At 37.7% G+C, this 24,148-nt stretch overlaps 1 protein-coding gene across 2 annotated transcripts in view; it reads left to right on the top strand.

Moving 5' to 3' along the window:
* VRK1 (VRK serine/threonine kinase 1) overlaps positions 1 to 13,440 on the top strand; it is a 37,632-nt gene extending 24,192 nt beyond the window's left edge. For both annotated transcript variants that reach the window (XM_059819423.1, XM_059819422.1), the window contains 2 exons: positions 1,263 to 1,356; positions 12,121 to 13,440. In XM_059819423.1, coding sequence (XP_059675406.1) covers positions 1,263 to 1,356; positions 12,121 to 12,203 — 177 coding nt within the window. In that variant the 3' untranslated portion in view covers positions 12,204 to 13,440. The remainder of the gene's footprint in view (positions 1 to 1,262; positions 1,357 to 12,120) is intronic.
* Positions 13,441 to 24,148: the final 10,708 nt, after the last annotated feature.

The raw sequence follows: 24,148 nt of genomic DNA, 5'->3' as shown, positions 1-24,148 counted from the left end.
CTGATGAGCATTTAAAATGTTTTCTAGTACAATTGGGAGGAATGCATTATCTCTCATATAAAAGCAGTACAGTGCTGAAATAGTCCTCCTTAATTTTGGTCAGAATGAACAAAAGTGTCTGTGTTTATTCCTGCCTAATGCATCACAAATCTGCTGACATGCTAACCTTGGAGTCTTGGCTGGCGGTAATCAGGCCTGTGCACCGGCAGGAAAGATGTACCTAATGCACTCCATCAGTGCAGTTTGCATATGGAAGTTCTCACAGGGGAGCTGCCCTGTGCCAGCTGAGGGTTACCTGCCCACTGCAGTTATTGTATGTAATTATCGAACCAATCTGTTCAGCCCAGCAGGGTTTAGATGGTAATCATGAAGCAACACTTCGGAAAGGAAAGATGTAATGCACTCTCCCCTTTTCTCACAAGCTATGTGAAGTTGTAGTCACTTCTAAAGCTATGTTAGTAAGGCTCTAGTCTCACACAATTAAAAAAAAAAATTAAAAAAGGAAAAGATAAACTCTTCCAGTGTTCATCAAAGTTATCATCTATGTCTGATACAGATACAGGTCAACTCATCCTTTGCAAAAATCATGTGGCTTTAAAAAAACAATCTTTCCATAACCACCTTAAGAATATTTTGCAATAGTAAGATTAATTGTAATACACAGATAAAAACAGTTCTATCCATTTAGAGGTTTTAAGATAATGTACCTTGAATAGAGTTCAGATTTCCCAAGTACCTCTCTTTGGAACAGAACCCATAGTTGCTATTAGAAAAAAATAATAATGTACTGTCAGTGGGTGTTAGCTACTTTTAAGCTGTGCAAAGAAAGCCTTAAGAAGCAAGGATCCAGATAAACTGAATTTAATAAGGTGTAATTGCTTTTAAAAAAGCAATTAACATCAACTTTGGGTAAAATGTTTTTCTGTGTTCTTAAAGATTTTTCAGATTGCTCCTTTTGTAACAGTTATTCAATGTAAATAAAAAAACAGGTTTTGATCATAAAAACTTGTGTTTTCATACATTAAAATTTCAATGTGATCTGCAGATAGGGGAACTGAACTTTCAAATAGTCTATTGCCTAGTACTAGTATTCTTGCATTAATATATGAATAAATTTTTCTCTACAACTGTAGATGTTTTATAATATATGAAGAAATAATGCTTAAAATTGGGGCATACCTTGTGAGAAAAAGATATTTTCTACTTCGTGTGGTCTTTCCTGCTCTTGAGTTCAGTTGCCTTTTTCCTCCCCCCCCCCCAAGAAAAAAAGAAAGGCAGCAGCTGCAACCAATGGGAGGACTGAAGCAGAAATGGAAGATACAGGAAGTCCAGAAAAAAAGAAACCTACTTGTTCTGGTAAGTCAAAAGATCATTCTCAGTCACATGTACTGGTGTGGTAGGTTAACCCTGGCTAAGGGCCAGACTGCCACCTAGCCACTCCCCTCCTCAATGGGACAGAAGGAGAAAAGAGGATGAGAAAACTCATCGTCGATGGGTTGGTACAAAGATGGGGAGATTGCTTACCACTTACTGTTGTGGGCAAAACAGACTCAACTTTGGGAAAATTAATTTGATTGATTGCCAATTAAAATAAATTTGGGTAGTGACAAAGGCAAACATTAAAACAACATCTTTCCTTCCCCTTCTCCCAAGCTCAACTTAACTTCCTCACTCTAGACTCCTCTACCCCACTCCCTGAATGGTGCAGGGGGTGTGGAGTGGAAGTGTGGTATGATCAGTACATAGCATTTTCTCTCTGCTGCTCCTTCCTCCTCACATTTTTGCCTGGCTCCGGTGTGGGCTCACTCTCTTGGGCTGCAGTCCTTCAGGGGAAAAAAAAAAAAGTGCTCCCATTCCTTCAGGAAATATCTATCTGGTCCAATGTGGGCTCTCCCACGAGTTGCTGGGGCTATCTGCTTCATGCTGGGTCCTCCATGAGCTACAGGGAGTATCTGTTGCAGTGCTCTGGAGCATGACCTCCTCCTCTGGCCTTGGTGTTCCCTGTGCTGTTTTTCACTCTCTTCCCTGCGCCATCACCCTCCACCCGTCCAGTGTTTTTTGCCCTCTTAAATGTTTTCACAGATGTGCCACAAACAAATTAGGCTCAACTTTGGCCTACAGGGTTGTTTTGGAGCCAGCTGGCATGGGCTGTGTCAGACACAGGACAGCACCTGGCCTCTTCTCACAGAGACCAGCCCTGTAGCTGACCCCAGCTTACCAAAACCCTGCCCCATGGCCACATACACCCAATACAACCGTTTACCTTTAGCAGTGCTTTTTATTTGTCAAAATTTCTTTTTAGATTAACTCTAAAATAGAAATATTTAAACTTTCTGTGTAAGAGGGGTATACTCTCCAATTATATGCTGCCTAAAGCTGGAAGAAATGCTAGGTGATTAAAAATTGGTGATTGCACCCTGTTCTTTTGCCATCATTCGTTCTCTCCTCCATTCTCATTTTTGTCCTTCCGTCTTGTCCAAGTCACTGTCAGAATATGCTGACTCCTTCGGACTTCTTCATCGCAGTGTATTAAAGCCAGGGACTAGGGGCAGCAGCTTCCAAAAGCGAGTGTATTCAAAATCGAGGAAAGGATCAGCTGTAAGGATAGAAAATGCTGAAGCTACATTTCAGATAATTTGGCGTAGTTTCAGTGTTGTCTGGAAACAGTCATGGACAGATAAAGTAGGATTATTGCAAGTCCAAGATCAGAAATTTTCAGTAGACCTGTATAGGGTAAGCTTATGGTAAGTGTCCAGTCAAACTGTTTTCTGGATCTAACCTAACTCCTGCATGTAGATGTGAACGGAATTCAACTAATTACAAAAATATTTTTCCTAAAGAATTCTTGCTTCAGATTTTTTAACTAAAAGACCGGATGTTGTCTGGGTCAAGTAGTCTAAAAATAATAAAGTAGGAGCACTAAAGTCTACCCCAAAACAAATGCGCTTGTTTGAAAAAGGTTTGATGAAGCAGTATGGCAGGATGGGAAAATGTAACATTTCAAAGACTAATACTATTGGTAAGTTCTGGATTTACCCTAGTATATTTACTCAAATAGTATGGTACAAAGTACAAGTAATTAAGCTCATGTTATTCCAGAAGGTGACACTGCTCTGTTTATTTTCAGCTGTTCACATTATAGGATTCTCATCGTTAAAATCAGTGTTTATTTCTCTTACTTGAATGCCTTTTGAATTGTTGGCTTCAATAGATTATGAATTTTCTAGTCTGTCAGTGGCTGAAAAAATGTTAATTAGATTATACTTTCTTTCAAGGAAATACAATTATTTGATACGATGCTGATGTTTATTCAGATTTTCAGCATTTTAGATTTTATTTAAGACCTTATAACAAAATATTTAATACAGCTGACTATTTTCTGGTTGTGATTTTATAGACATGAGCAGAACATACTTTCATTTTATATTATATACTATACTACTTTTTTCCTGGGCTTGTAGATTGAAATTCTCGTAGATAGAGATGAAAAGGAACTTGAGGAATTGCAGTCCACGTGGTAGCATTAGCTTTTTGTAAATGCTAAGTTTTTTCAGACTAAGTAAAGGTATTTAGAAGGCTATATATATTTTCAGCATCCAGTGGTTATGGACATAAGCGTAAATTTAAACCTCCTCTTGCCAATTCAATAGAGTTACAGGTGAAATGGTTCTAATTTCACCTTTTTATACTACCCAATTTAATGAATACCAAGTGGGGGGAGTATAGCAAATTATTTCAGGTGAAAAGTGATACATGTACTTAATCATTTTGTTCTCTCCAGATTTGGAATTAAAAACTTTACCACTTATTACGTGATTCATAAATCTGTGTTGAAGGAAAGCGCAACTGTTTCATAATCTTATGATTTTGATGCTTTTGATAAATTGAAAACAGCCAATTATTGTAGAAATACTTAATACTGTGTTTCCAAATCTGACTAGTTTTCTGTTACCACAGACTTGTTTCTCTGTTATGTGATTAGTCCTGTGACTAAAAAATATCCTTAGGTTTACTGTCCAGTAAAATGGATAATTTCTTAATATCTCTTAATTGTAGAAATTGAAGTTTAGTCACACAGGAACATTTTAAAATTTCTTGAAATGCTATTTTATTGGTTTCTAAAAGGGGATAAATATGTCCAGACAAGGGTTTACTCTTCAGGTGTTCAAACATCTCATGAGTATTTGGACTTAAAACAGTGGCAAGAAGAGCCATGCAACCTCTTACTGTTCAGCTAATCAGCATTAACCGCATCTGACTATGCAGTTTGTCTAATCCAGTCCAAAAGATTAGTCAGCCCAAAAAGATCCTGATCAGCTGTGCAGCAGTTTGAGTACACCAGGGTGCTCAATGGCTGCAGGGACTCTGCCAGTTAAGAAATCTGCTACCGCTGAGGCTGGAGAGCCACCAGGCTTGGCGGAGGAGGAAGAAAGAATGGCACTGAGAAAGCACGGGCATCTTGAAATTATTGCTTCTTCCGTCTGCTCCCCCTGGTTGTTCTCAGCGTAAGAGTGGCTACTTCACATAAGTTCAGTAAAGGCCATCTCTTTCAATCATGTCAGCCGTCAGTGTTTCTGGAGCTGTCAAGCAAGAGTGTTAGACTCTTCTTTTTAGAAACAGAATTTCAGAAAGCCCTCAAGAAACAAGCTGTGTACTTCCAAAAGAAGATGCACAAAATTTTGTGGAATTCTTAAATTGTTTTTTATTTAAGTTAGCATTTTATCAGTTTCCTCTTTTTTTCCTGTGATAACTGGAACCTATATGCTTTTCTGAAAGCTGGAATTCTAAGAGGTATCCTTTTTAAGGTAATATGGATGAAGTTGAAATACTATATTAGTCAATGTCTCTCCACCAGGAAAAATGCTATCAGAAGAGATGATTTCTATTTAAATGAAAAGTTTTTTTCACACTCTGTTACAGCTCTGTTTTCAGTATCTGCTGCCTTCATGTATGGTAGTAAAATATACAGGCTTAGAAGTGATGATACTGTTAAAGCAGAATACCAGATTTTGGCATACACTGTATGTATCCACCAGTGCTTCTGAAAGGGTGTATTGTATAATATTCATAGGACTAATATGCTTATTTATAATCAGTTTGTATGGAATAGGCAGCTAGTATAGGGAACTTTGAAAATTGCATAAATGCTGGAAAAATAAGAGTTTCATGAGAATTTGTAAATAATCCTAGGTTCAAAGCTACCAATAGAGATAAAACCTCTACCACTGGCGGTTTTTTTTAATCTTGAGGTTGATGAAGATGGGTTTATAGATATAGAGAATTTTTTTAGGATAGAATTTTTTTACACTATCCTTTTTTTATCTTCTGTTGTGAATTTTTTTAAACAATTTTGGCGTTTATTAATTGGGACAGTAGAGAGAGAAATAGTAAAGTAGACATGATGATCGAAGTACTGTATTTTTTAATGTATTTTTTTAATAGTCAATACTGTTAGGGGTACGAATTGTGCACATCTGTATTGCTGGATAGCATCTAGCTTGGTAAGACCTTAACTGGGGTCTTTGGTTACTCTTGCGCTATAAAGAACGAACTATGTGAACAGCTTCGATATGACAATAGTTACCCTGATGGATTGGTTAGAAAGCATTCCAAAATGGAGGTTTAGTAGTATTTCTCAGTTCATAGGTACTTAGCTTTATGTTTATTTACATTGCATGGCTTTGCATAAATCAGTATCTGGGTTATTGTCTTAGAAATATTTTTTTCTTCATTCAAGCAAGATTTATTACTTAATGTTGGAGTAAATCTACACTTAGGCTCATTTTTATATTTACAGAATTATTGGCTTTGTCATCAAGCTTTAGGAGAAAGCAAATCATACAGGGTTTTTTGAGCTTGTTTATGGTGCCACTTGTTACTTGTCTTTCTACTCCACACCAATGCCCACATTATAGGTGGATTTTTACCTCTTGATTTTATACCCTAATACAAACATTTTCAGCAAAACCTGTACTGTACAATAGTTCTATTTGTCTGTTATTCATCTGTTCTTCTTGTGAAGGATTTGGTATTGACTAGTATCTGTAACAGACTCCAGGAGTAATTGGGTATTAGTCTTAAAACAGCATATCCATCACTGTGACTAGTCACCAGAAGATCTGTCCTTTTCTGCACCATTCTTAGCATTCCCTTACTTGTCTCAGGAATGTTGCAAGTTAAATGTTCTAGTATGAGAGTTACGTAGTCTGGTTTTAGAAGTTAAAAGCATGTGCTGCTATGTTGTATCTAGAAATTAACAGGAAGATTCAGGTTTTAGAGCAGAGAAATACTGACAAATTCACTTTTGTATTTTGTGTTAAGTATATTCAAACACAATATGAAGTGATCTGTCTTTTTATGGCCTGCCCCAAAGTTGTTTGAGGATCTTCAAAAGCTATTTAAATTAGAAGAGGTGTGGTATGAGGTGATTTTTAAGTATAAAGATCCTCAAATGTTCTGAGTAGGAAGGCTAAAGTAAATTAGATATAAAACAAATATATCTTTGTGGTTCTTCCTGGATAATGGTTTTCGTTGACAATTTGCAAGTGACAAATTCACTGAAAAGCACCTTGAACATGTGACACTTATAATAATAAAGAAACAAAATTAATGTCCAAGATGTAAAGTATGGGAGTGTTCCTGTTTGCTCCTGTCTCTGCTTGGAACACAGTTTTCTACTTAGTCTTCCTTTATATTTTAAGCTTATTTCTGTACAATCTCTTCAGACCACTTCTAGCACTTAAACACATTTAAAATGTAAATACATTTAAGTTCCTTGTTACACTTCATGGGACTTTCTTGTGTTTGCTGCTAATAAAGAGTATTAAATTAAAACAAAACAACAAAACCTTCTGAGGAAAATTTTCCATGGGGTAAGGTTTTCTATAATGACTTTACACGTAGAGCTAAATATTTTAAGAATAAAAGTGATGTCTGCTTTTTTGTTGTTTTTCTGTGACCTGAAGATGTTCAGCATACTGCAATACAAGTGTTGCAATTCAAACTCAGATATAAAATTTGTAAGTGAAATTTTTCTACAGGAAAGAAAAAAAACCCCTGTACTGCAGTGACTCAGATTTTTACATGGAACTAACCTTTTTCAAGATTGCAAGTAATATGTTTGAATTAAACTGTTCCTCCTGCAAATCACTGTGTGGTGGAGAGGAGGGCTATTTTTAAAAACATGCTGCGTGTGACTACTGATTTATATGTGTATGTACAATTGTGTTTTAGAATGCTTTCAGTAAAACAATTTTTACAACTAGAAGTAAATCAGTTTCAGTTTTATCTGGAACAATTTTATATTAAAATTTTTAAAAGAACACTCATAGATTCGATGTTATCTTTAGGAAATACACAGGCATAAAGTGATCAAATAATACATTCTTGTGTCCTGATGTTTTTCTGTGTTATCATATGGAAATGTATTGGCTTCATTTGTTGCAGGAAACAGAGGACTTCGAAGAACAGAGTACCTAACCATAACTCTACAAACTTCCTTTCTTCTCTCATCCCCACCCCACAATCATATATTTCCTGGAATTCAAGTCTGTATTTGCATTCTTCTGGCCTATCTGTTCTTTTTTCTGAATCGTATTTCTGAATTTTTGTAGAGAAAAGGACTGCTGAGAAAAGAGAACAACCGACTAACCAAAACTGCTCTTTGTTGCCCTTGCAGTTGCTTCAGCAGTTCCCTGGCCAAGCTGGGAAAGGGCTTGTCAGAGGACTGCATACTCTTCCTTATTTCATCATCTTAAAAGAATAGTAGCTCTTCCTTGGCACCATATTCAACCTGCCCAAACTGATTTGAGAATGGTAGATTAGTGTGATTCTTAACTCATTAAATGCTGCACAGTCTGGCTTCAGTTCCCATTTGATGTTTGGAGCTGGATGTTGAGTGTAGTCTTTTAGCTTCCAGTGCCTTTTTTTTTTTCCCTTATTCTTCCCATATGTAAATACAAATTGTATGGGTTCCATTCTCTTGTTTTCCCTTTTCAGTTTGATGATTTTAGAACCCTTTTAAGGAACAGTTGAAAGAAAAAGGTCTCCTAGGAAGCCATCCAGCAAAATGACTTGGTTGTTTGATATGATCAAAGACACCTGAAATATGACTGAAGCACATTTTGCAAGACAAAAGTGATACTGTGGTCAGCGGAAGAATTTTGAAGAACTGACAGTCCTAAATTTGTCTCCTTTGGAAATTACAAATCCACAATATCTAGTTGACTAGGGAGAGCTGTGTCAGGTTGGTGGCCCTCTCCTTCCTACTCCATCGCTTTTCAGCTTAACTGTGACAATTCAGTATACATGACATGAAGTTGCCAGTATTAAAGAAATGTCAGTTTTGTCATAAGACTGTCCTGCTGTGGCGCAGTGGGAGTCTATATAGAAATGATGATTAAGCTCCATCTATGTGGAGACTAGTCTGAGAACACGTCTTCCAGAAACTACTTGAGAACGCTCCACCACGTGGTCCAACACTCCAGATTTATTGACCTCTGTTCCTTAGACATAAACATAGAGAAAAGTGTGTGTGTGTGAGATTTATGCACATGTGTGTACACATGTGAGATTTATTTTTTTAAGAAAGTAAACCTTGCAGTGTCTGATCAACGGACTTGACTGCATGTGCTTCTTTTGAGGGCGAAATGTTTAATAATGATTACTACAAGTCTAGTTTAAGAGATTGCATAGACTAGAATTTCTGGAACTCTTCAGCCATTATACAGAGACAGGCATGTACTCAGTCTTTGTCAGGTGTAAATTCAGCATGTGCAAGTCATGCAGTTGCTAACCTCCAGCATGCCTGCTGCTAGATGTTTTTCACTGACCTGATGTTTGCCTAGAATCTAAAATCTGTATGTGGTTCTGTTTTCAAATATTCTAGCCTATAATGTAACCTAGAAGTCACCATTAACACCTAAATCATACCTGATTTCATCTGCTCAGTAGCTGTGTTTTCATGCTCAGAATCTCTCACTGTCCTCATTTCCATCAAAGCAATTAAGTGGGAAACTTGGGACTCGGGTGTCTGCTTATTTTTACCAAAGGAATCTCATTTTATAAAAACTTTAATTTTTTGACTCAAGTACAGTTTTATTTCTCTTGTTCATAAGACTTACATGTGTTTCTAAAATGGTGTATGTAGAATTGGAAAACAAGATGAGAAGGGACATCAAGAGGTGATCTGCTCTATACACAAGTCTAAGGACAAGATTATGTATATACATCTATGTTAATCTTGATACATACCAATATTTTCTCTTAAAACCTGTATGATTAAGATTCTAAGACATCCCTGGTCAATACTACTTGTAATACTTAACTATCCTTACTACTAAAAAGTGTTTGATAAGGTGGAGTATTTTCTTTTGATATTTTTAGTACCTAATATGAATTTCCCTTAAGCTTATTAGTGTCCTATCCACTGTGGACATGAAAGTTGCTCTCATCTTATGCAGCAACCTTTACCACATTTGATGAGTACAAAAGGCTGCACCATCACATCTCCCTCCCATTTTTTCCTTTCTTCAGATAAACTAGTTAAATTCAATTCCTTTTCTTTTTTTTTTGTTAGTGAGCTAGAAACCATCTTCACCACTCCTGATTTTTTTTTTTTTTTCCCATTTTTATGAGAACTTTCTTGAAGGATAGAGCCCAAGTCTGTACACGGTACTGCTGGGTTTCTTTTGTAAAGTTGCTTTATATACTGTTTACACAGAGAGGATCAGATATCACAGTCAACTTGTCTAATAATTCCTCTAGAGCCTGTGGGACTCTTTATGCCTCTGCTGAACTTTGCTCCAGTCTCAAAACAAGCTGTGCAGTGACACCATCTGGTTTATTTTTGCCTATATAATTCTTCCTCATTTAAATTGCTGTTTCAACCTAATTCAGTTTAATCTGCATTATAAAACCCCTCTCCTTTGCTTGTAATAGCTTTGTTTGTGTCCTCATTTGCTGCTGCCCACACAGGACTTCTCCTGTTTTCAGAAACAGAATTGACGTTTCTTCCACAAGAAGCGTTTGTGGGGAGAGGGCAATATATGTTATCAAGATTTCATATGGACAGTCTTTCTGATAATAGAACGTGAATTTGACCTGTCTTTGTAGCACTTGATTAGACAGTCTATGATTGGATGAGAAGAAAAATCATAGTTATCTCAGTGAAAAACAGTGAGGATTAATGAAAGGGAAAAAAAAATCAGGTTATTGTTTTTTCTTGAAGAGAAAACTTTGGTCATTCTCTGCTTTCTGTTGCAATACAAAGATTCCAGGGAAGAATCTCAGGAGGGATGGAGAGAGGAAAACCGGTACAGTTCATGCAGTTGATAGGGTAACTTGGCCTACCACTAAGACTACTCAGTTTGAAAACTCGGAAGACATGTCTGTTGCTAGAATTCACAGTTGTAGTGGCTGAAATGATTTACCTAGTTAAGTTACTACCTTAGTTTTATGATACCTGCTTGTATAGCTTTTAGCTACCAGTACTTGTAAGGGTACTAGAATGGATTGATTTTTACATAGCGGTTGCAGAGTCTGTGTGTGTGTGTGTTTCGCCAGAACAGATCTTTCATTGATAAAGCTGCTCTGCTTAATGACAGACTATCACCAGAGCTGTCCGTTGTTTTTTTTTTTAAAGTGATTTATTAATATAAGATGTATTGTCTCACAAAATCTATTTATAGTTTTATATTGAATGCAGCAAGTGCTTTTGGACAAAAAGGGAACAAGAATATTTTTTCATTCTCCATTTTCAAGAATGGAAAAATTCTTCAAAGTTAATTTTGGTATTTTTAATTTCAAATCAACATTTTAAGAGCAAATTAAGTTATGTAAAGTTAAACAAGCATGAAAGCAAAACTGTTTGCAGTAGTACGTTGCTTTTCTTGGTGTGGTTTTGGTTGGACTCAAGACTGTTTTGGTTTGTTTTGCATTGTTCTCTGTCTCCTTGCTTTTCCCAGATTTACTCATTGAGCTTGAAAGATCAGTGACTCATACTTCTCAAAGGCTGTTGTCTTATGCACGCAGCCTCTTTCTTAAGGACTTCCATGAAACTCAATTTTACCTTTTTTTTCTTTGTCAGTAATGCAGATTAAGAATTTGACAGGAACTGTAGAGTTATATATAGTTTTACAAGCAAAAACTTAGATAGTTAGGCATATTGACTTCAAGGAGGAAGTCAGGATTAAAAAAAAAGTGACTAGGAGATGAAAAACACTTCATTCTTACTGCGTTTGTGAAAATGGTAGCAATTTTTGTTATATGTAGTATTTTTTCTCGAAGTTACTACAGTTGAATGTGATTCACAGAAATGAGCTGTGGTGGTTTGTTTTTTTGTTTTTTTCCTTTTCCCTGCTAGTGGGCGGGAAAGAATCTAAGTACAGGGAGTTTTTTATTGTTGCATTTAAGTATGGTCTCTTTGAACAACCTGCCTGCCAGGTTTGTTAGGAATCTTATATAGATAGCACTGTTCGTTACCTTTGTTAATAAAATATCTTCAAATAATAGCTTGAAATCTGCATGTAAAGTTGCACTGATAGCTGAGCTGATTTAACAGCTCAACACTGCCAAACAAAAACCTTCCTGTTTTCTACCTGTGCACCTTCCACCTCCCCTTGTATAAGCTCCATTCAGAACACTCTAAGCTGCTGCAACTCACTAAACTATGAGAATACTAGACCACAAAAAAGTTCTTTGCCAGGTTAAGGAGCTGAATCAGCTTAGCACAAGGTTCAAAGAGCACCAAAAATGGCTTAATACTGGGAGGGATCATAGAACTGAAAGTCAGCGCATGGAGAGGAAGGAGGGGTTTAGGTTTTGAAAAGTATCTGATTCTTCATCTTCGGTGGAAGTGAGCTATTAAATTGGCTCAACTGTATGTAATGCTACTGTTTGAGAAGTTGAATTGTACAATGTGTTTTTCAGGAGAAAATCGGTGCCCAGAAATTGTGGTAAATTCTTCTGAGACCATGTCATGTGTCCCCTGTTCCCCTATACAAAACTAAATGAATGATTTGAGTTGATCTATCCTCTTAAAGACCACAGGTATTTTCTTGTGATCCATTTCTGTTATTTTATATTATAGAAAGTCTTGTTTCTTTTTTGTTTGAATTGCAGACGCAGTAGCTACCAGAACCCGGAAGATAACCTCACCAAAACCCAAGAAAGGCACAGCAACCAGAAAGAGAGTCCAGAAGTAAATAATAGATGGAGCAACAAACTAAGTTGCTCTTTGGCACATCTCTGGGGTTTTTTCAGTTACTGTAGCACTGGAACCTTTTTATTTCCTTTTTAAATGATGAATCCTGTGAAAACGTGGGCTACTGTTTGTACCTGTTTTTGAAGAATAAATGTTTTATTAAAATATTTGTGTCATTTATGTAGACTTAAATACTAACGCAAAATTTTGCCAACTTTGAAGTGAGGATGCATTTTCATTCTTTATATACACGAATTCATATCTTAAAGGCAAACTAAAAGAAGGTGCTTTTTTTCTGCTTTATAATGTAGAAATAAAGCCTTATTTAGTTTCATTATGGGAACTTTATAAGGAACAGCGGTGTTACATCTGATTTCTTCTGATTTTGAGTGAAGTTTTATTGGAAGTCACTTAGATGTACACCGAGGTGAACTCTGAAATGGTAGAGACATCTTTTAAGTATTTCTCAAGTGTTTAAATTAAAAAAAAAAGAACATAAGACAAAAATCACATCCTTCCATTCCAGTTTGTTATAAAATGTGTTTCAACAATTCTCTGGAGGACAGGTAGTGAATTTTAGTTATTTTTTTGCATAGTAGTTGGTTTTGTATCACTTTTCAAATTATTCAGAGTTTCTCTGGAAAGGAGACCAGAATTTCAGACATAGGGCCCAGGGCAAAGAGAAGAACCAACCAATGCCTTTTCTTACTGCTCCCCGCCCCCCTGCCGGGTTTTCTCTTTATATTAGTGAAAAGGCTATAAAAGTTATAATAATGAAGAATAACTTTGTAAAGTATCTAGTTCCAGTGAAAGCTTCACTCACATGTGCTTCTCATAACAAAATAATGGTTTACCTTTTTTTAGTAGTTGAGAAGCATGTAACCTTTCTTAAAAGAACGTTCTTGCTTTGCTTTGAGTCTTCTGTTCAGAGTTGTAAGTCAAAAAATGCAGTGCTTCATTTCAGTGTGAAATACCACTACTTTTCATTTAGATACTGCAAAAATACATACAATTTGGGCATGAACATTCTTATCAGGGAGACTGCTTTATGAAGTTTGGCAAACCAAAAGGAATCCTTACGAGCCAATGGGTGGTGTATTTGTGTGGATGTCCAGCGCTCTGCTTGCTTGAGTATGTAATGTCTGAGTAGCTACTCACTGAAATAAATGTTGTAGCATAAAATGTTGAATGAATGATGAGGTTATGTTTTGAAAACAATGGAGTCCATTGTTTTGAAATAAAACTGGAATAACATATTTAAAAGGTCTAGTGCCTTCTCATTTCTGTTCTGACTGCTATACAGACTCATTTTCCTGGGTATTAGCAAAACGTGACTGACAACTTTAAGCATAGCATTTTCTTTGTTTCAGATGTAAAAATAGGACTGTTAAAGCCTCTCTCATATTTAAAACTCTTCAAACTATCATTTTAATGACTTCATTTAATAATTTTGTTCAAAAAGTATGTTACACTATTCTGAAGAACTATTGTCAGGAAAGCATATTATATTCTCTTGTTTGTCTTGCATACTCAAAGTTAATGTCATTCTTTTGTACTTTAGTTGTTTGACCTTTTAATTTTTTTAGTAACTTATTTACTGGTAAAGTCCTTCCTTTACATTCCAAGTTTTCAAGGAGTGTGTTTTCTTTTGACACTACCAAAGCCAAATGCAACAAATACATTTCCATGTATTTGAAAAGAGTGTTTTGAGGTGCAGATTTCATAAGCCACCCCTACCTCTTCCCATCCCAAAAATGTCCTGGCAAAAGTTTGTACTCGCAAGTGTTCTGTGAAGAAAAAGGGTGCTTTCCATTCTAGTTGAATGTTGTTTCAGGGCTTGTCTCTGCTTACAAGAGACTGTGCAAAAACTACAGTCTTCACAGGCAAGAATGTCTCTGGCTCATTGTAAACTGCAGTGATGTTTAAAGTGTGGGATGGTCAGGATGAGCCAAGTGGAAGGCTGTGATAATACCTGCAGTACTACTGGATGTATTGCATACAGTATGTGCTTGCACACGTGTTTTTGCTGTTTTGCAAAACAGTGATGGGGAAATACACCACTTTGTAAGAGGCAGAGGGTGTAGGTAGGTTTTTGTTGACATCCCCATTTGAAAGTAAAGCCCCTAACACAAAAGAAGCAAGCTGCCTTTAGACTGCATTTACTGCTCTTGATGACTCCAGTTGTGTGTAAATATTAGAAAACAGCAGGGTCCTGCATTCCAAGAATCACTTGAGCAGTGCCATGAAGACAAGTGTCCTTACTGGTATTGTAGTCATACTCCCAAGCTCTCCTGCTGTTTCTAATCTGTGCGCACAGCCGTGAAAAAACTGGACTGACATTTACAGGCACAGCAGGGAGACACTTGAGTGGGGAATGCTAAAGACTCCACTACCTATGTTTCAAAGTGGCCACCATACATGATAAATCTTCACAGGAGAACTAGTCGGCACTTCAGCTGATGGTGTAATGAGGATATTGATAATGAAGCACAGAATGCTTCTTTTAGTGCTTGAACATTTTCCAGACAGATTGTTTGTATTTTTTCCCCTAATCTAAAATATCTGGAAGGAGAATCGAATTCAGGATGGGTATAAGATATTTTTTAGATGGTGCTGATTTGATAATTTTTATAGGAATATTTCCCAATAAGTTAATATAAAATAATAACGTAATTCCCAATATCTGTTGCAGGTAGCATTAAGAAGGGGGTCAGTTGCTTTCCTGAGTAGTTTGACAGACTTTACTCACTGTTTTGTCCCAGTGAGCTGCCAGATTTGGGATGCCATAATACCAGTAATGCAATTAGGTTTTCTGCACGTTGTCTGGTTGACTTCTCAGTTAAGAGTTTCTTTCCCTTTGGGAATAAGACTAGACAGACTGTCATTTGCTATTACTAATTCTGCTTAGCATTATCACTGGAGCTTTTTTGTAATTAGCTATCTTAGTTGGCTCTTAAATTTTAATAGCCAATTGAAGCTACATTTTAGCCAAGTTCCATATCTAAATTGCATTCAGTCCATTAACAAAGTTGGTTAAAAGGCTATTAAAACAAAAGCCAATATATGGTGGTTAGCACTTACATGTTTGCAGCAGTAGCAGTACCAGCCTCCAATGAATATTCTCAAGAAATGGCACTTCCTTCTAGCAAAGGAAGTGCACAAAGAATGACCAAAGTTTGTTTTGGGAACAAAGGCTAATTATGCAGAATAGTTGTAGGAAAAAAAAAAAAAATTGAAGTGTGTCTTTTCTGGAAGAAGGTGGGAGAGATGGGGGGTGGGGGGGGCGGCGAGAAATGCAGAAGGGGGCAATTAATGGTTCTGCTCAGATTTGACAGGTTCTGGAAAAGCCAAATAAATGAAGTGATGTTTTTCTCCATTTCAGCTGATCAAAATTATTAGCAAAACCATCTGAAGCACCTTCTGGTGGAATTGTCATCTTGCTGAGTTTAGTTTGTAAAACATCCTGCCAGACATTAAAAAAACTGTAAGCATGCCAGCACATAGGCTCAGAGCACCGCTTCTCTAATTGATAGACCCTATAATTTTCTTTTTTACTGAAGACCATGGCTGGATACCTCAGCCTCCCAAGTAATTTAACGTAGCATCCGTCTGAATTTTTTATCCCTAGTAGCACTTGTTTAAATTAGATTTTTCTCCTCTTTTCTTTCTTAAGGTGTAGACAGGAGATTAACAGCTTTTGGATCATCCTGTGACAAATAATGGCTTTCTCAGACTTTCCTGCTTTTAAAAAAATAATCTTTACTGTTGTGAAGACATCAGATATTAATACTGCTACAGTTTTAATAGAGAGTCTACCAGTTGCTGATGAGTTGTTTAAAGATGGTTTGCAGTGCCCTGTATGGGTGATGATAGATAAGTATCAGTAGCTTCATTGTAAGAGGTGCGAGGCAAACCCCAGATTATGTCTGAATAACCAGTATATATGCTTTTACCAGCCTATATAGTAGGACATCTGGATTAGAGTTTCCATAGTACATCAGTTCAATTATTAAACATGACGTAGAGCTGGTGATCACTGAACGAGTCAGATCCCATTGCTTGTAGCTGCACTGCAACATCAAACTGACTGGAAAAGCTCTGTGGCAATGTGTCAATTCCTTCACCTCCCATGCTGTTTTGGGGGTGCTGCGCTCTTTGCAATGATGCAGTATGCAAAGGGAGAAGGAATCTGTTTTACCTGCCTGAGGATTGATTTTCATGCTGTCCCTTCTCATAGGCACGGACAAAGCAGGTGTGGTGGGATCAACTTCTTTGGAAATTCATGGAGTCCTGGTTGGGATCTCATGGAGACCTTTATGCAACTGCATGCTAACTCACATGCATTTTGGTTTTCTTCCCTGATATTTTCAAGATTGAGCAGCTGAAGATTTAGGAAGGTGATTCCGTGAATTCTTTGCTTCATTTTAGGCTTTCTTTATCTCTGTGGATGATATCTCTATAGCAACAGTTTTGGGGTTTGGTTTTTTTCCTTTTCTCCTGAAGGGATATATAGAAAAGGGAATATACTGTTTCTGTGAACTGAGTTTTGCCTGGATGCAGAGTAAGCCAGACAGCTTAGAAAAATGCAGCAGCTCGAATTGGATGTTACAGACTAGTTTTCTCTACAGTGATGTGCCATGTTTTCAAACATGAAGTCACCAGCAGTATTACACTTGTACTTTCTAGTTGTCTGTGTTCCATCTTGTCCCAACCAAAACCTGTCTTCTTTCAGACTGGAGCATATCCTGCCCATGTAGTCTTCCATGCCAGATTTTAATGCCCTTGTGTTTAGGTCTACTGCAGGTCTACAAATACCTGAAGTATTTTCCAATGGACCTCAAGTTCCACAACTGCCTAAGCTGCTGACAAGTGAATCCTAACAGCTTTTTCTTTGCCATTGTGAATGCTGCAACAAGCCAAACCTGAGGTTTTGCATTTTCTCAGCAACTAAAACTGTTGCTATAGAGGTATCATCCAAAGGGTAAGAGAGTTGTGGAGGAACTGTCATTTGATGGGAGGAAGATTGCCTCCTGTATTTCTACCCCTTGTCTTGGAAGGTCAGCTTTCCAACCCTGCAGATCTTAGCTGCTGTGATGGGTTTTCTTAAGTATACTCGAAAGAAAAGTCATGAGAACACAATGAGACAGCTGTGGATTACAGTAGAAGTGAAAAGAAAATATACATTTTTATGAACTTTCCTGAACTAATTCCTTTTGCCAGACCACTCCAGACAGGAAGAAGCTGGCACAGTAGTAAGCTGCATCTGCAGCTTCTGAGAGAAGAAAAATGCTTCCTTGGCAAATGAAGCAAGAAACCTAGAAAATTAAGGATTAATATGTTCATTTGTACAGAAGCAGTGAGAACACAATAACATGAAATACAACCAAAGAGGATGCATTTAGAAGACAAAAGAGCCCTGGAAGGGAAGGTACTTAGCTTTGTTCAGAATGCAAACTATAACATGCAGTTCTGGGAATTGGTGAATTGCACAGCTGAATGTTAAAAGAAATTACTTCATACCACAAGAAATACACGATCTGTGCCTTGGAAACCTGAAGGTACTTTCCTTTTCCTTTCTGCCAGGAGAGGAGTGGAACACTGGATCTACTTGAAAGTAAGTAACCCTCCAGCTAATTTTGTCTATTTGCTGCTAAACCTGAACAAAAATAGTTTTCCTAATAAACTGAATTCCTTTCTGAAAACAGATATATCTATAAAAAATAAAAATACCTTTGTTCTTACATTCTCACTAATCTCTCATTATGGAGCTGTTTCCTTTGGAATGGTGAGGGTGGATCTGCACTAGCAAATGGGCAATCCCTTACTCACTTCTAATAACGCTTGGCGATAGCCATAGTGGAAGGTATACAGTAAACAGCACCGTATTTAAAAGACAATATGGTGCTGAAAATATCTGAATGTAGTCTAACAACTAGTTCCCTCTGTCACTGACAGAGCTGATCATCAGTAATTTATAGGCTTTGGGGTTTTTTTAATCAGTGTTGTCAAACCTGGAAGGAGGTGGAATTTAAAACTCATCTCTTATCCAGACCAGGTGTCACTTGATATATGACTTTAGAGACTGGCAACATTTTTTGCCTCTGTTATCTTCATACATTAGCGGGTTCCATGTGTGGCAGAGAGTTATCTCACTGATTGCTTGTTTCCCTTCCTCAAGTCAAAGCCTTCCTAAAAACAATTTTGAAACTCATCATCCATTTCTGGTATAAATGCAGCACAAGGTTTCCTCTAAATCTGACCAGAATACCTTTTTCTCTGTGTGGAAACTATCCTGTTTTGGGGGTGAATTCCAGTTGTTTAGATGGAAAGCCTGGTTTTCTGAGGTGGTACTGCCCAAAATTTCATTTGAAGCCACTTAGAGCTGCAGGTATCCAGTATCTCTGAAAATCAAGTTTATGTTCCTCTAAAAATGTACCCCTTGCCTGCAAGAAAGATAATGATATTTTTGGCTCTTTAGCACACTGCTGAATTATCTGTTAAGAGTAGTGATAGGAGCAAAATCACAAGAAAGGCCCTAACAAGGAATGAGTAATTCATAAGTGAAATTGCACGCTGCAACGCAGTAACTGTTAAGCTAACCCACAGAACTTAGGCTTGAACTTGACATTCCTTGATTAACTAAGGGTACAATGACTGAGGTGATGAGGAACCACAGGAGTGAGAAACAAATGTATTGAAATGTGTTTGTGTTTTTGCTACCTTCTTCACAGTTTTTGCATGTTGGCTTTGTGTTAAGCTCTTTCAAGAGGTGGTTGTCTTCTTACCCATCTGCATAGCACCTGGTGTACTAGAACGTGAGATGTTGAGTGCCTATGGTAAAATGAATTTTCTTTTATTAGTTATTTTGCTTACTTCACGTCAGTATGCTTCTTCCTTTTGCCTTCCAAGGGAATTTTTGGGTTATTCCAACAAGTAGTTTAGCTTTATTAGACTAATTATTTAGCCTCATCAGGCTAATTATTAGCCTTATTTAAATTTACATTGCACTGAAGAGCACTGAAAATGAGGGGAGCCATAGCAGACCTGAGGCATTGGCAGGCATTTGAGCAGGCCAGGGCACAACAGACCGTTGTGCTTATAGCTGAGGAAATGGGATTGCTGTTCTGGACAGGCTCTCTGCTTCTTGCCTAGGGTTGAAGATTCAAGGTGTGGGCCTTTCCTACAACAGTGGTTGCCTTGCTGCTTCCTCTTCATCGTATCTGCCTGGCAAAAGCAAGACGGAGCCATCCACCTTGGGTCTTTCCTTCACCTGTCTCTTTCAGTCCTATTCAATCTGTTTTCTTCCCCCTTTAAGTGTAGACAACGTTAATTGCTATTTGATGCACTATTCTAATCAGAGCCATGCTTGCAAAGTTCAAAGCCCTGGGACCAGAAGTATGAGTCCTGCACGGGTACTGGGGACCTGCTAGATCACTGCAGGTCCACTGGGTCTCACAGCTTGTCAGGGGCTGTGATATTACAGGGAGCCTTCAAGGGGACACAAATAGTGGAGAATGGTTTGCTCTCTGCTCTCCCCTAAATTGTCTCCTTTTATTCCTCTTTTCCACCATAGCATCTCCTCAAATCTTTACAGGATCTACAGACATTGTTCTTCCCCTTCCATCCATTTTCCCTCTACTTCTCCCCTACAGACACATCTGACAACTCATCAGAGAAACCTACAGTTCACTGTGTTTCCACATTATGGTGTTGCCTTTGACAATCCTATTAGTTTTTCTGAAACACCATCAAACTGGGAATGAAAAAATTGTACCGAAGAAGTGATTTCTTCTGGAAAACAGTTCAATCCAGATGTATGATGTTCAACCACCAGAGTATTCCTTTACTTCATAGGCATGCTAGTTTTCTGTGTATGCTTATTGTGTTGGTATGGTTTCTCAGTAGTGTTTGAGTTTCTTACTATATTAATGGTCCCCAAGGGAGAGACAGCATAGATTATAAGCCCCTAATTATCTCATGAGTTCTCAAGTATCTAGATTGGAAGACAGACAAAAATTTTTGTATATCATATCACATTCCACTGGGAGCTTGTTTACTGTGGAAACCTGCCTGATGCATGGATAGCCCATGTAGGTCAGCAGCAAGCAATAGACAGTGTCCAACTTCTTAAAACTGCAAGTTTTATTTCTAACTGCAAGCCTTCTTTAGAGAAGTGCCAGGGGATATTATGTGCCCAACAGTTGATCAGTGTAGTAGAACAACAGCCAAACAGGGATCGGAATCTCTGGTGGCAAAGGGACTTGCATCATTTTTTGTCTTAAGAATGACTGCCTATTCATAAAGTCGAGCTTTAACTGAGAAACAACCTTCATTAAATAGGTTGTTCATAAAGAAAAAAATTAATGTCTACTAAGATATTTCCATTCTTTTGTTGCCTTTGTCACAACCTGAAAAAGATACATTTGTCTGAACCGGTAAATTTCAAACTCTGTCTTAGTAAGTGCATTCCAGTTATGGGCAAGAACATGCCTGCCGTTGTATCACAAGCAGTGACATGTTTCTAGTATATGATCTGCTGGCAAGTTACTTAAGCCATCAGCCCACAAAAGACTATTAGACTTGCATACTGACATATATTATAGCAGAATTTATGGGCATTGCCAGTTACTTATGTTTGTACCAGCTATGATGCAGATGTGATCTGTTCTTCCCCAGTTCCTGGTGACACCCCAATGTCTGAAGAAGACATTCATCAAGAGAAGCGGTGAGGAACATTCTGGTGGGTGGATGGGAAAGAGGGATTTCAGGATATCTGCTCCACAGACACTTGCCTCCAGGAAGTCACAACTCCCAACAGCTCCGTGTACGCTTGCTAATCATCACCTCTTCCTTTGATACTGGTCTACTACCCAATTTACTGTCACCAGCACTGTTGTAGGATGTACTAGAAATTTTTTCAATCCTGTTATAAGTTCTTCCAGGTCTTATAACAGGATCTGGATTTCGTGCTTCATGTTTCTCTGGAGGAATCAATGAAACATATGTGATCACTGCTGAATTTTCTGCATCAGATTTTAGTGGTGGATTAATCCTGATAATTAATGAAGCATTAGCAAATGTAGTAAGAGAGACTTTTCTAACCTTTCCAACAGGAAGGTTGCAAAGAATTAGTGAATTTCTGAATGGAGCACTTCCTTCCTCTCCAGAAGCTTGGGGTTTCTTTTTGTCTTTGTGAAGTATCAGCCCAGTCTAAGCACTGAAACAAGGTGGGGGAATAAAATTTCAATATATCTTTGATCATTCAGACTCTGCAGAAACTCAGTGCAAATCAATGCTGCTTCTCTCTGTTTTTCAGAACAAGGTTTTTGAGAGCAGTCAGGTTCAGCAATTACTATTTTGGAAATTTAAATGGATCACTAAAGTACATTTATCTTTTTGCTTCCTCCTCATCAAAGTATTTGATTACCATTTGATTGTTGGAGGACATCACAGTCAGAAACCCTTTGCCTCTCACTGTTGTATCCTTTGCAAAGAAGCAGCTGAGTTCAAGACCTGCCCCAGAATTCATGTCTACTTTCTACCTTCTTTTGAGAGGTTGAAGGGTGTTAAAAGTTGTACATAGCTTACAGAGGGCATACACATAAGTGATACGAAATGGAATTGAACTATTTCTGAAATGTCTAAGAGTACCTCTGATGCAGAGCACAGTTCTTTTAAGAATTAGGGCATACTATTCCTCTACAGTTCTTTGCTGTGGCAAAAATGGACAAGTCAGTGGATTAATTATGTAAAACTTGTATTTAGTTTTGCTTCACGTTAATGATGAGGATAGCATGCGTAGAAATCTATTTTTACATTCAGGATTTCTTACAGTTGGCCTATCTTACCAAAGTTAAGATTCATTCCATTCTCCGTCTGAATTTTGTGTCCTTATCAACAATCCTGACATTTTATTGATGAGATATAAATATGAAAGGGAAGACTCTACAAGCTCAAACTCAGAAAAAGAGCTTTTTATTAAGGCTTTTTTCCCCCCTTAAGCTGTTCTGTCCTCCCTACCCTACAAAACATAAGCAAGCACTAGAAGAGAAGAAACAACCAACAGCAAACCAAATGATACAACAAGAGACATCATTATTTTTCACCTGTCCTTTTTAGAAGGGTAATTGAAAGAGACAGAAGTCAAATAAATTTAGTACACTAAAACAATGTACAGTACTGTGAGTTCCTCAACCTAACGAATCAAATATAGTTCTTTGAATCCTTCCCATTGCAAATCCAAGGAGAGACAATAAAAAGAGGCTTTATTTTCAGAGTTGTTATTCAGTTAACTGTAAAATAATCTCCAAAGATAAAAAGATGTCCTTAATGCTTTACACAGTGCAGATTCAGGTTGGAATGTTTTTGTTCTGCAAAAAGTTTTCATCACCAGAATCTTTTTCCTTCCTTGTTCAGGCATTTAAAACACACATTCAGACCTGTCAAGTCTTACGCTTGGAGAATGAGACTCATTTGGTTGATTCCTGTCTCACACGTTTCTATAGATAGGCTGGATATCAGTCAGAGAGTAGATTCAGATTACAACTAAGCCAATCTAATGGCTACATGGGGTCAGTAGCACAGTCCCGTTTCCTTTTGCTCTTCCCTAATTACGTGTTCCTGCCCCCTTTGCTGTGCCAGTAGTGTTGCTCGTTCGAGCCTGCGGTGAGCTAGCTAAACCTGCTGTATGTACAACCCTTTTGTTAAAACAGAGGTTGGGTTTTTTTGTTTGTTGTTTTCAGAAGGAAATTTTAAAGTCCCTTTTTAGCTAAGAAATAATTCTTTTTCCCTGGCCCATAATACTTTAATGTCATCTGTTACTGGGCTGGATGTAAATCATTCAGGCACTGGCCAAAAAGAGTTGTTGGGCAGCTCTGAATACCTGTCCTAAGAGTCCTACACTCCCTTCTCAGAAATTCCCTTCTGCCTTCAAACAGTGCAGAATCAGCCAAGTATCTGATCAAGCTGCATCATTGTGTCTCATCACTGATATTTTCCTGTTGAGAAATACACATAATAAGTTGCATGTGAAAGTCAATTATGGAAAGCAAACTTTTGCAGGACAAAAGAAGAAATTAAAAACCTCCAATTGCCTCCATTTTCCAGCATTGCACGTGCTAGCCCTATGACTCCAAGAGACATGCAGTGGAAGCTGAATGATTGGAAGGGACGAGTTGGAACTGTTTTGCTCCTAGGCCATCCTGTATGGGCTCTTGTATTATTATAAAGCTATGCTTACACAATAGGTGGATTTGATTTTTCATGAAATGGATTACCAGTAAGTGTATGAGGTGGTCATGACATTATCTTTCACTGTAACATCGAAAGGAAACAAAATACATATCCTTTCATGCGAAAGCAGTGGTCCCCAGAAAGTCTCTTTGTGTTGGAAGGATAATGAGAGCCTTCAAAATTTTAGGCCTTCACCTGAAATGTGCATGTCTGAAGCTTTGTGTGTTGTAATTATGAAGGGAAGGCATTCTTCCCACAAGTATACTACCTGTTTGAGAGAAAGAGAAATTACAAAGAATGTGGAGTGTAAAATCAGTCTCGATGTTTTAAATAGTATTGACTGGGGACTCTAAAGATTTCCATGGGCTGCTTGATAAAGCAGAAAGAGACAATAGAGAATTTTCTACATGCTCGCTTTGCAGAAACATGTTCTATATTTGATTGTTTTATTGAGTGCAGCAACAGAGTATAAAAAGCATTTGGGATCAATAATGATTTCGTACATCTTTCTTCCAAAGATCCCAAGCTATTCTACAAACGTTGAGCCTTACAGTCTCAGTAGGAGGAGCTTATATCTAGCAACTAGGTACCCTCTTTCTTTTAATGACAGGGAAACAGGGGACCAGAAACACTGTTCAGCTTGTTCAGCATCACATGCCAAGTCAGGTGCTAAACTGCAGCCAGCACATGTCACTTCATCTCCTGGTCCTCCAT

This window comes from Gavia stellata, chromosome 7 (assembly GCF_030936135.1).
Source record: "Gavia stellata isolate bGavSte3 chromosome 7, bGavSte3.hap2, whole genome shotgun sequence".
Classification (NCBI taxonomy): domain Eukaryota; kingdom Metazoa; phylum Chordata; class Aves; order Gaviiformes; family Gaviidae; genus Gavia; species Gavia stellata.
The sequence above is the reverse complement of the archived record's forward strand: the minus strand, read 5'-3'. Positions and strand labels throughout refer to the sequence as shown.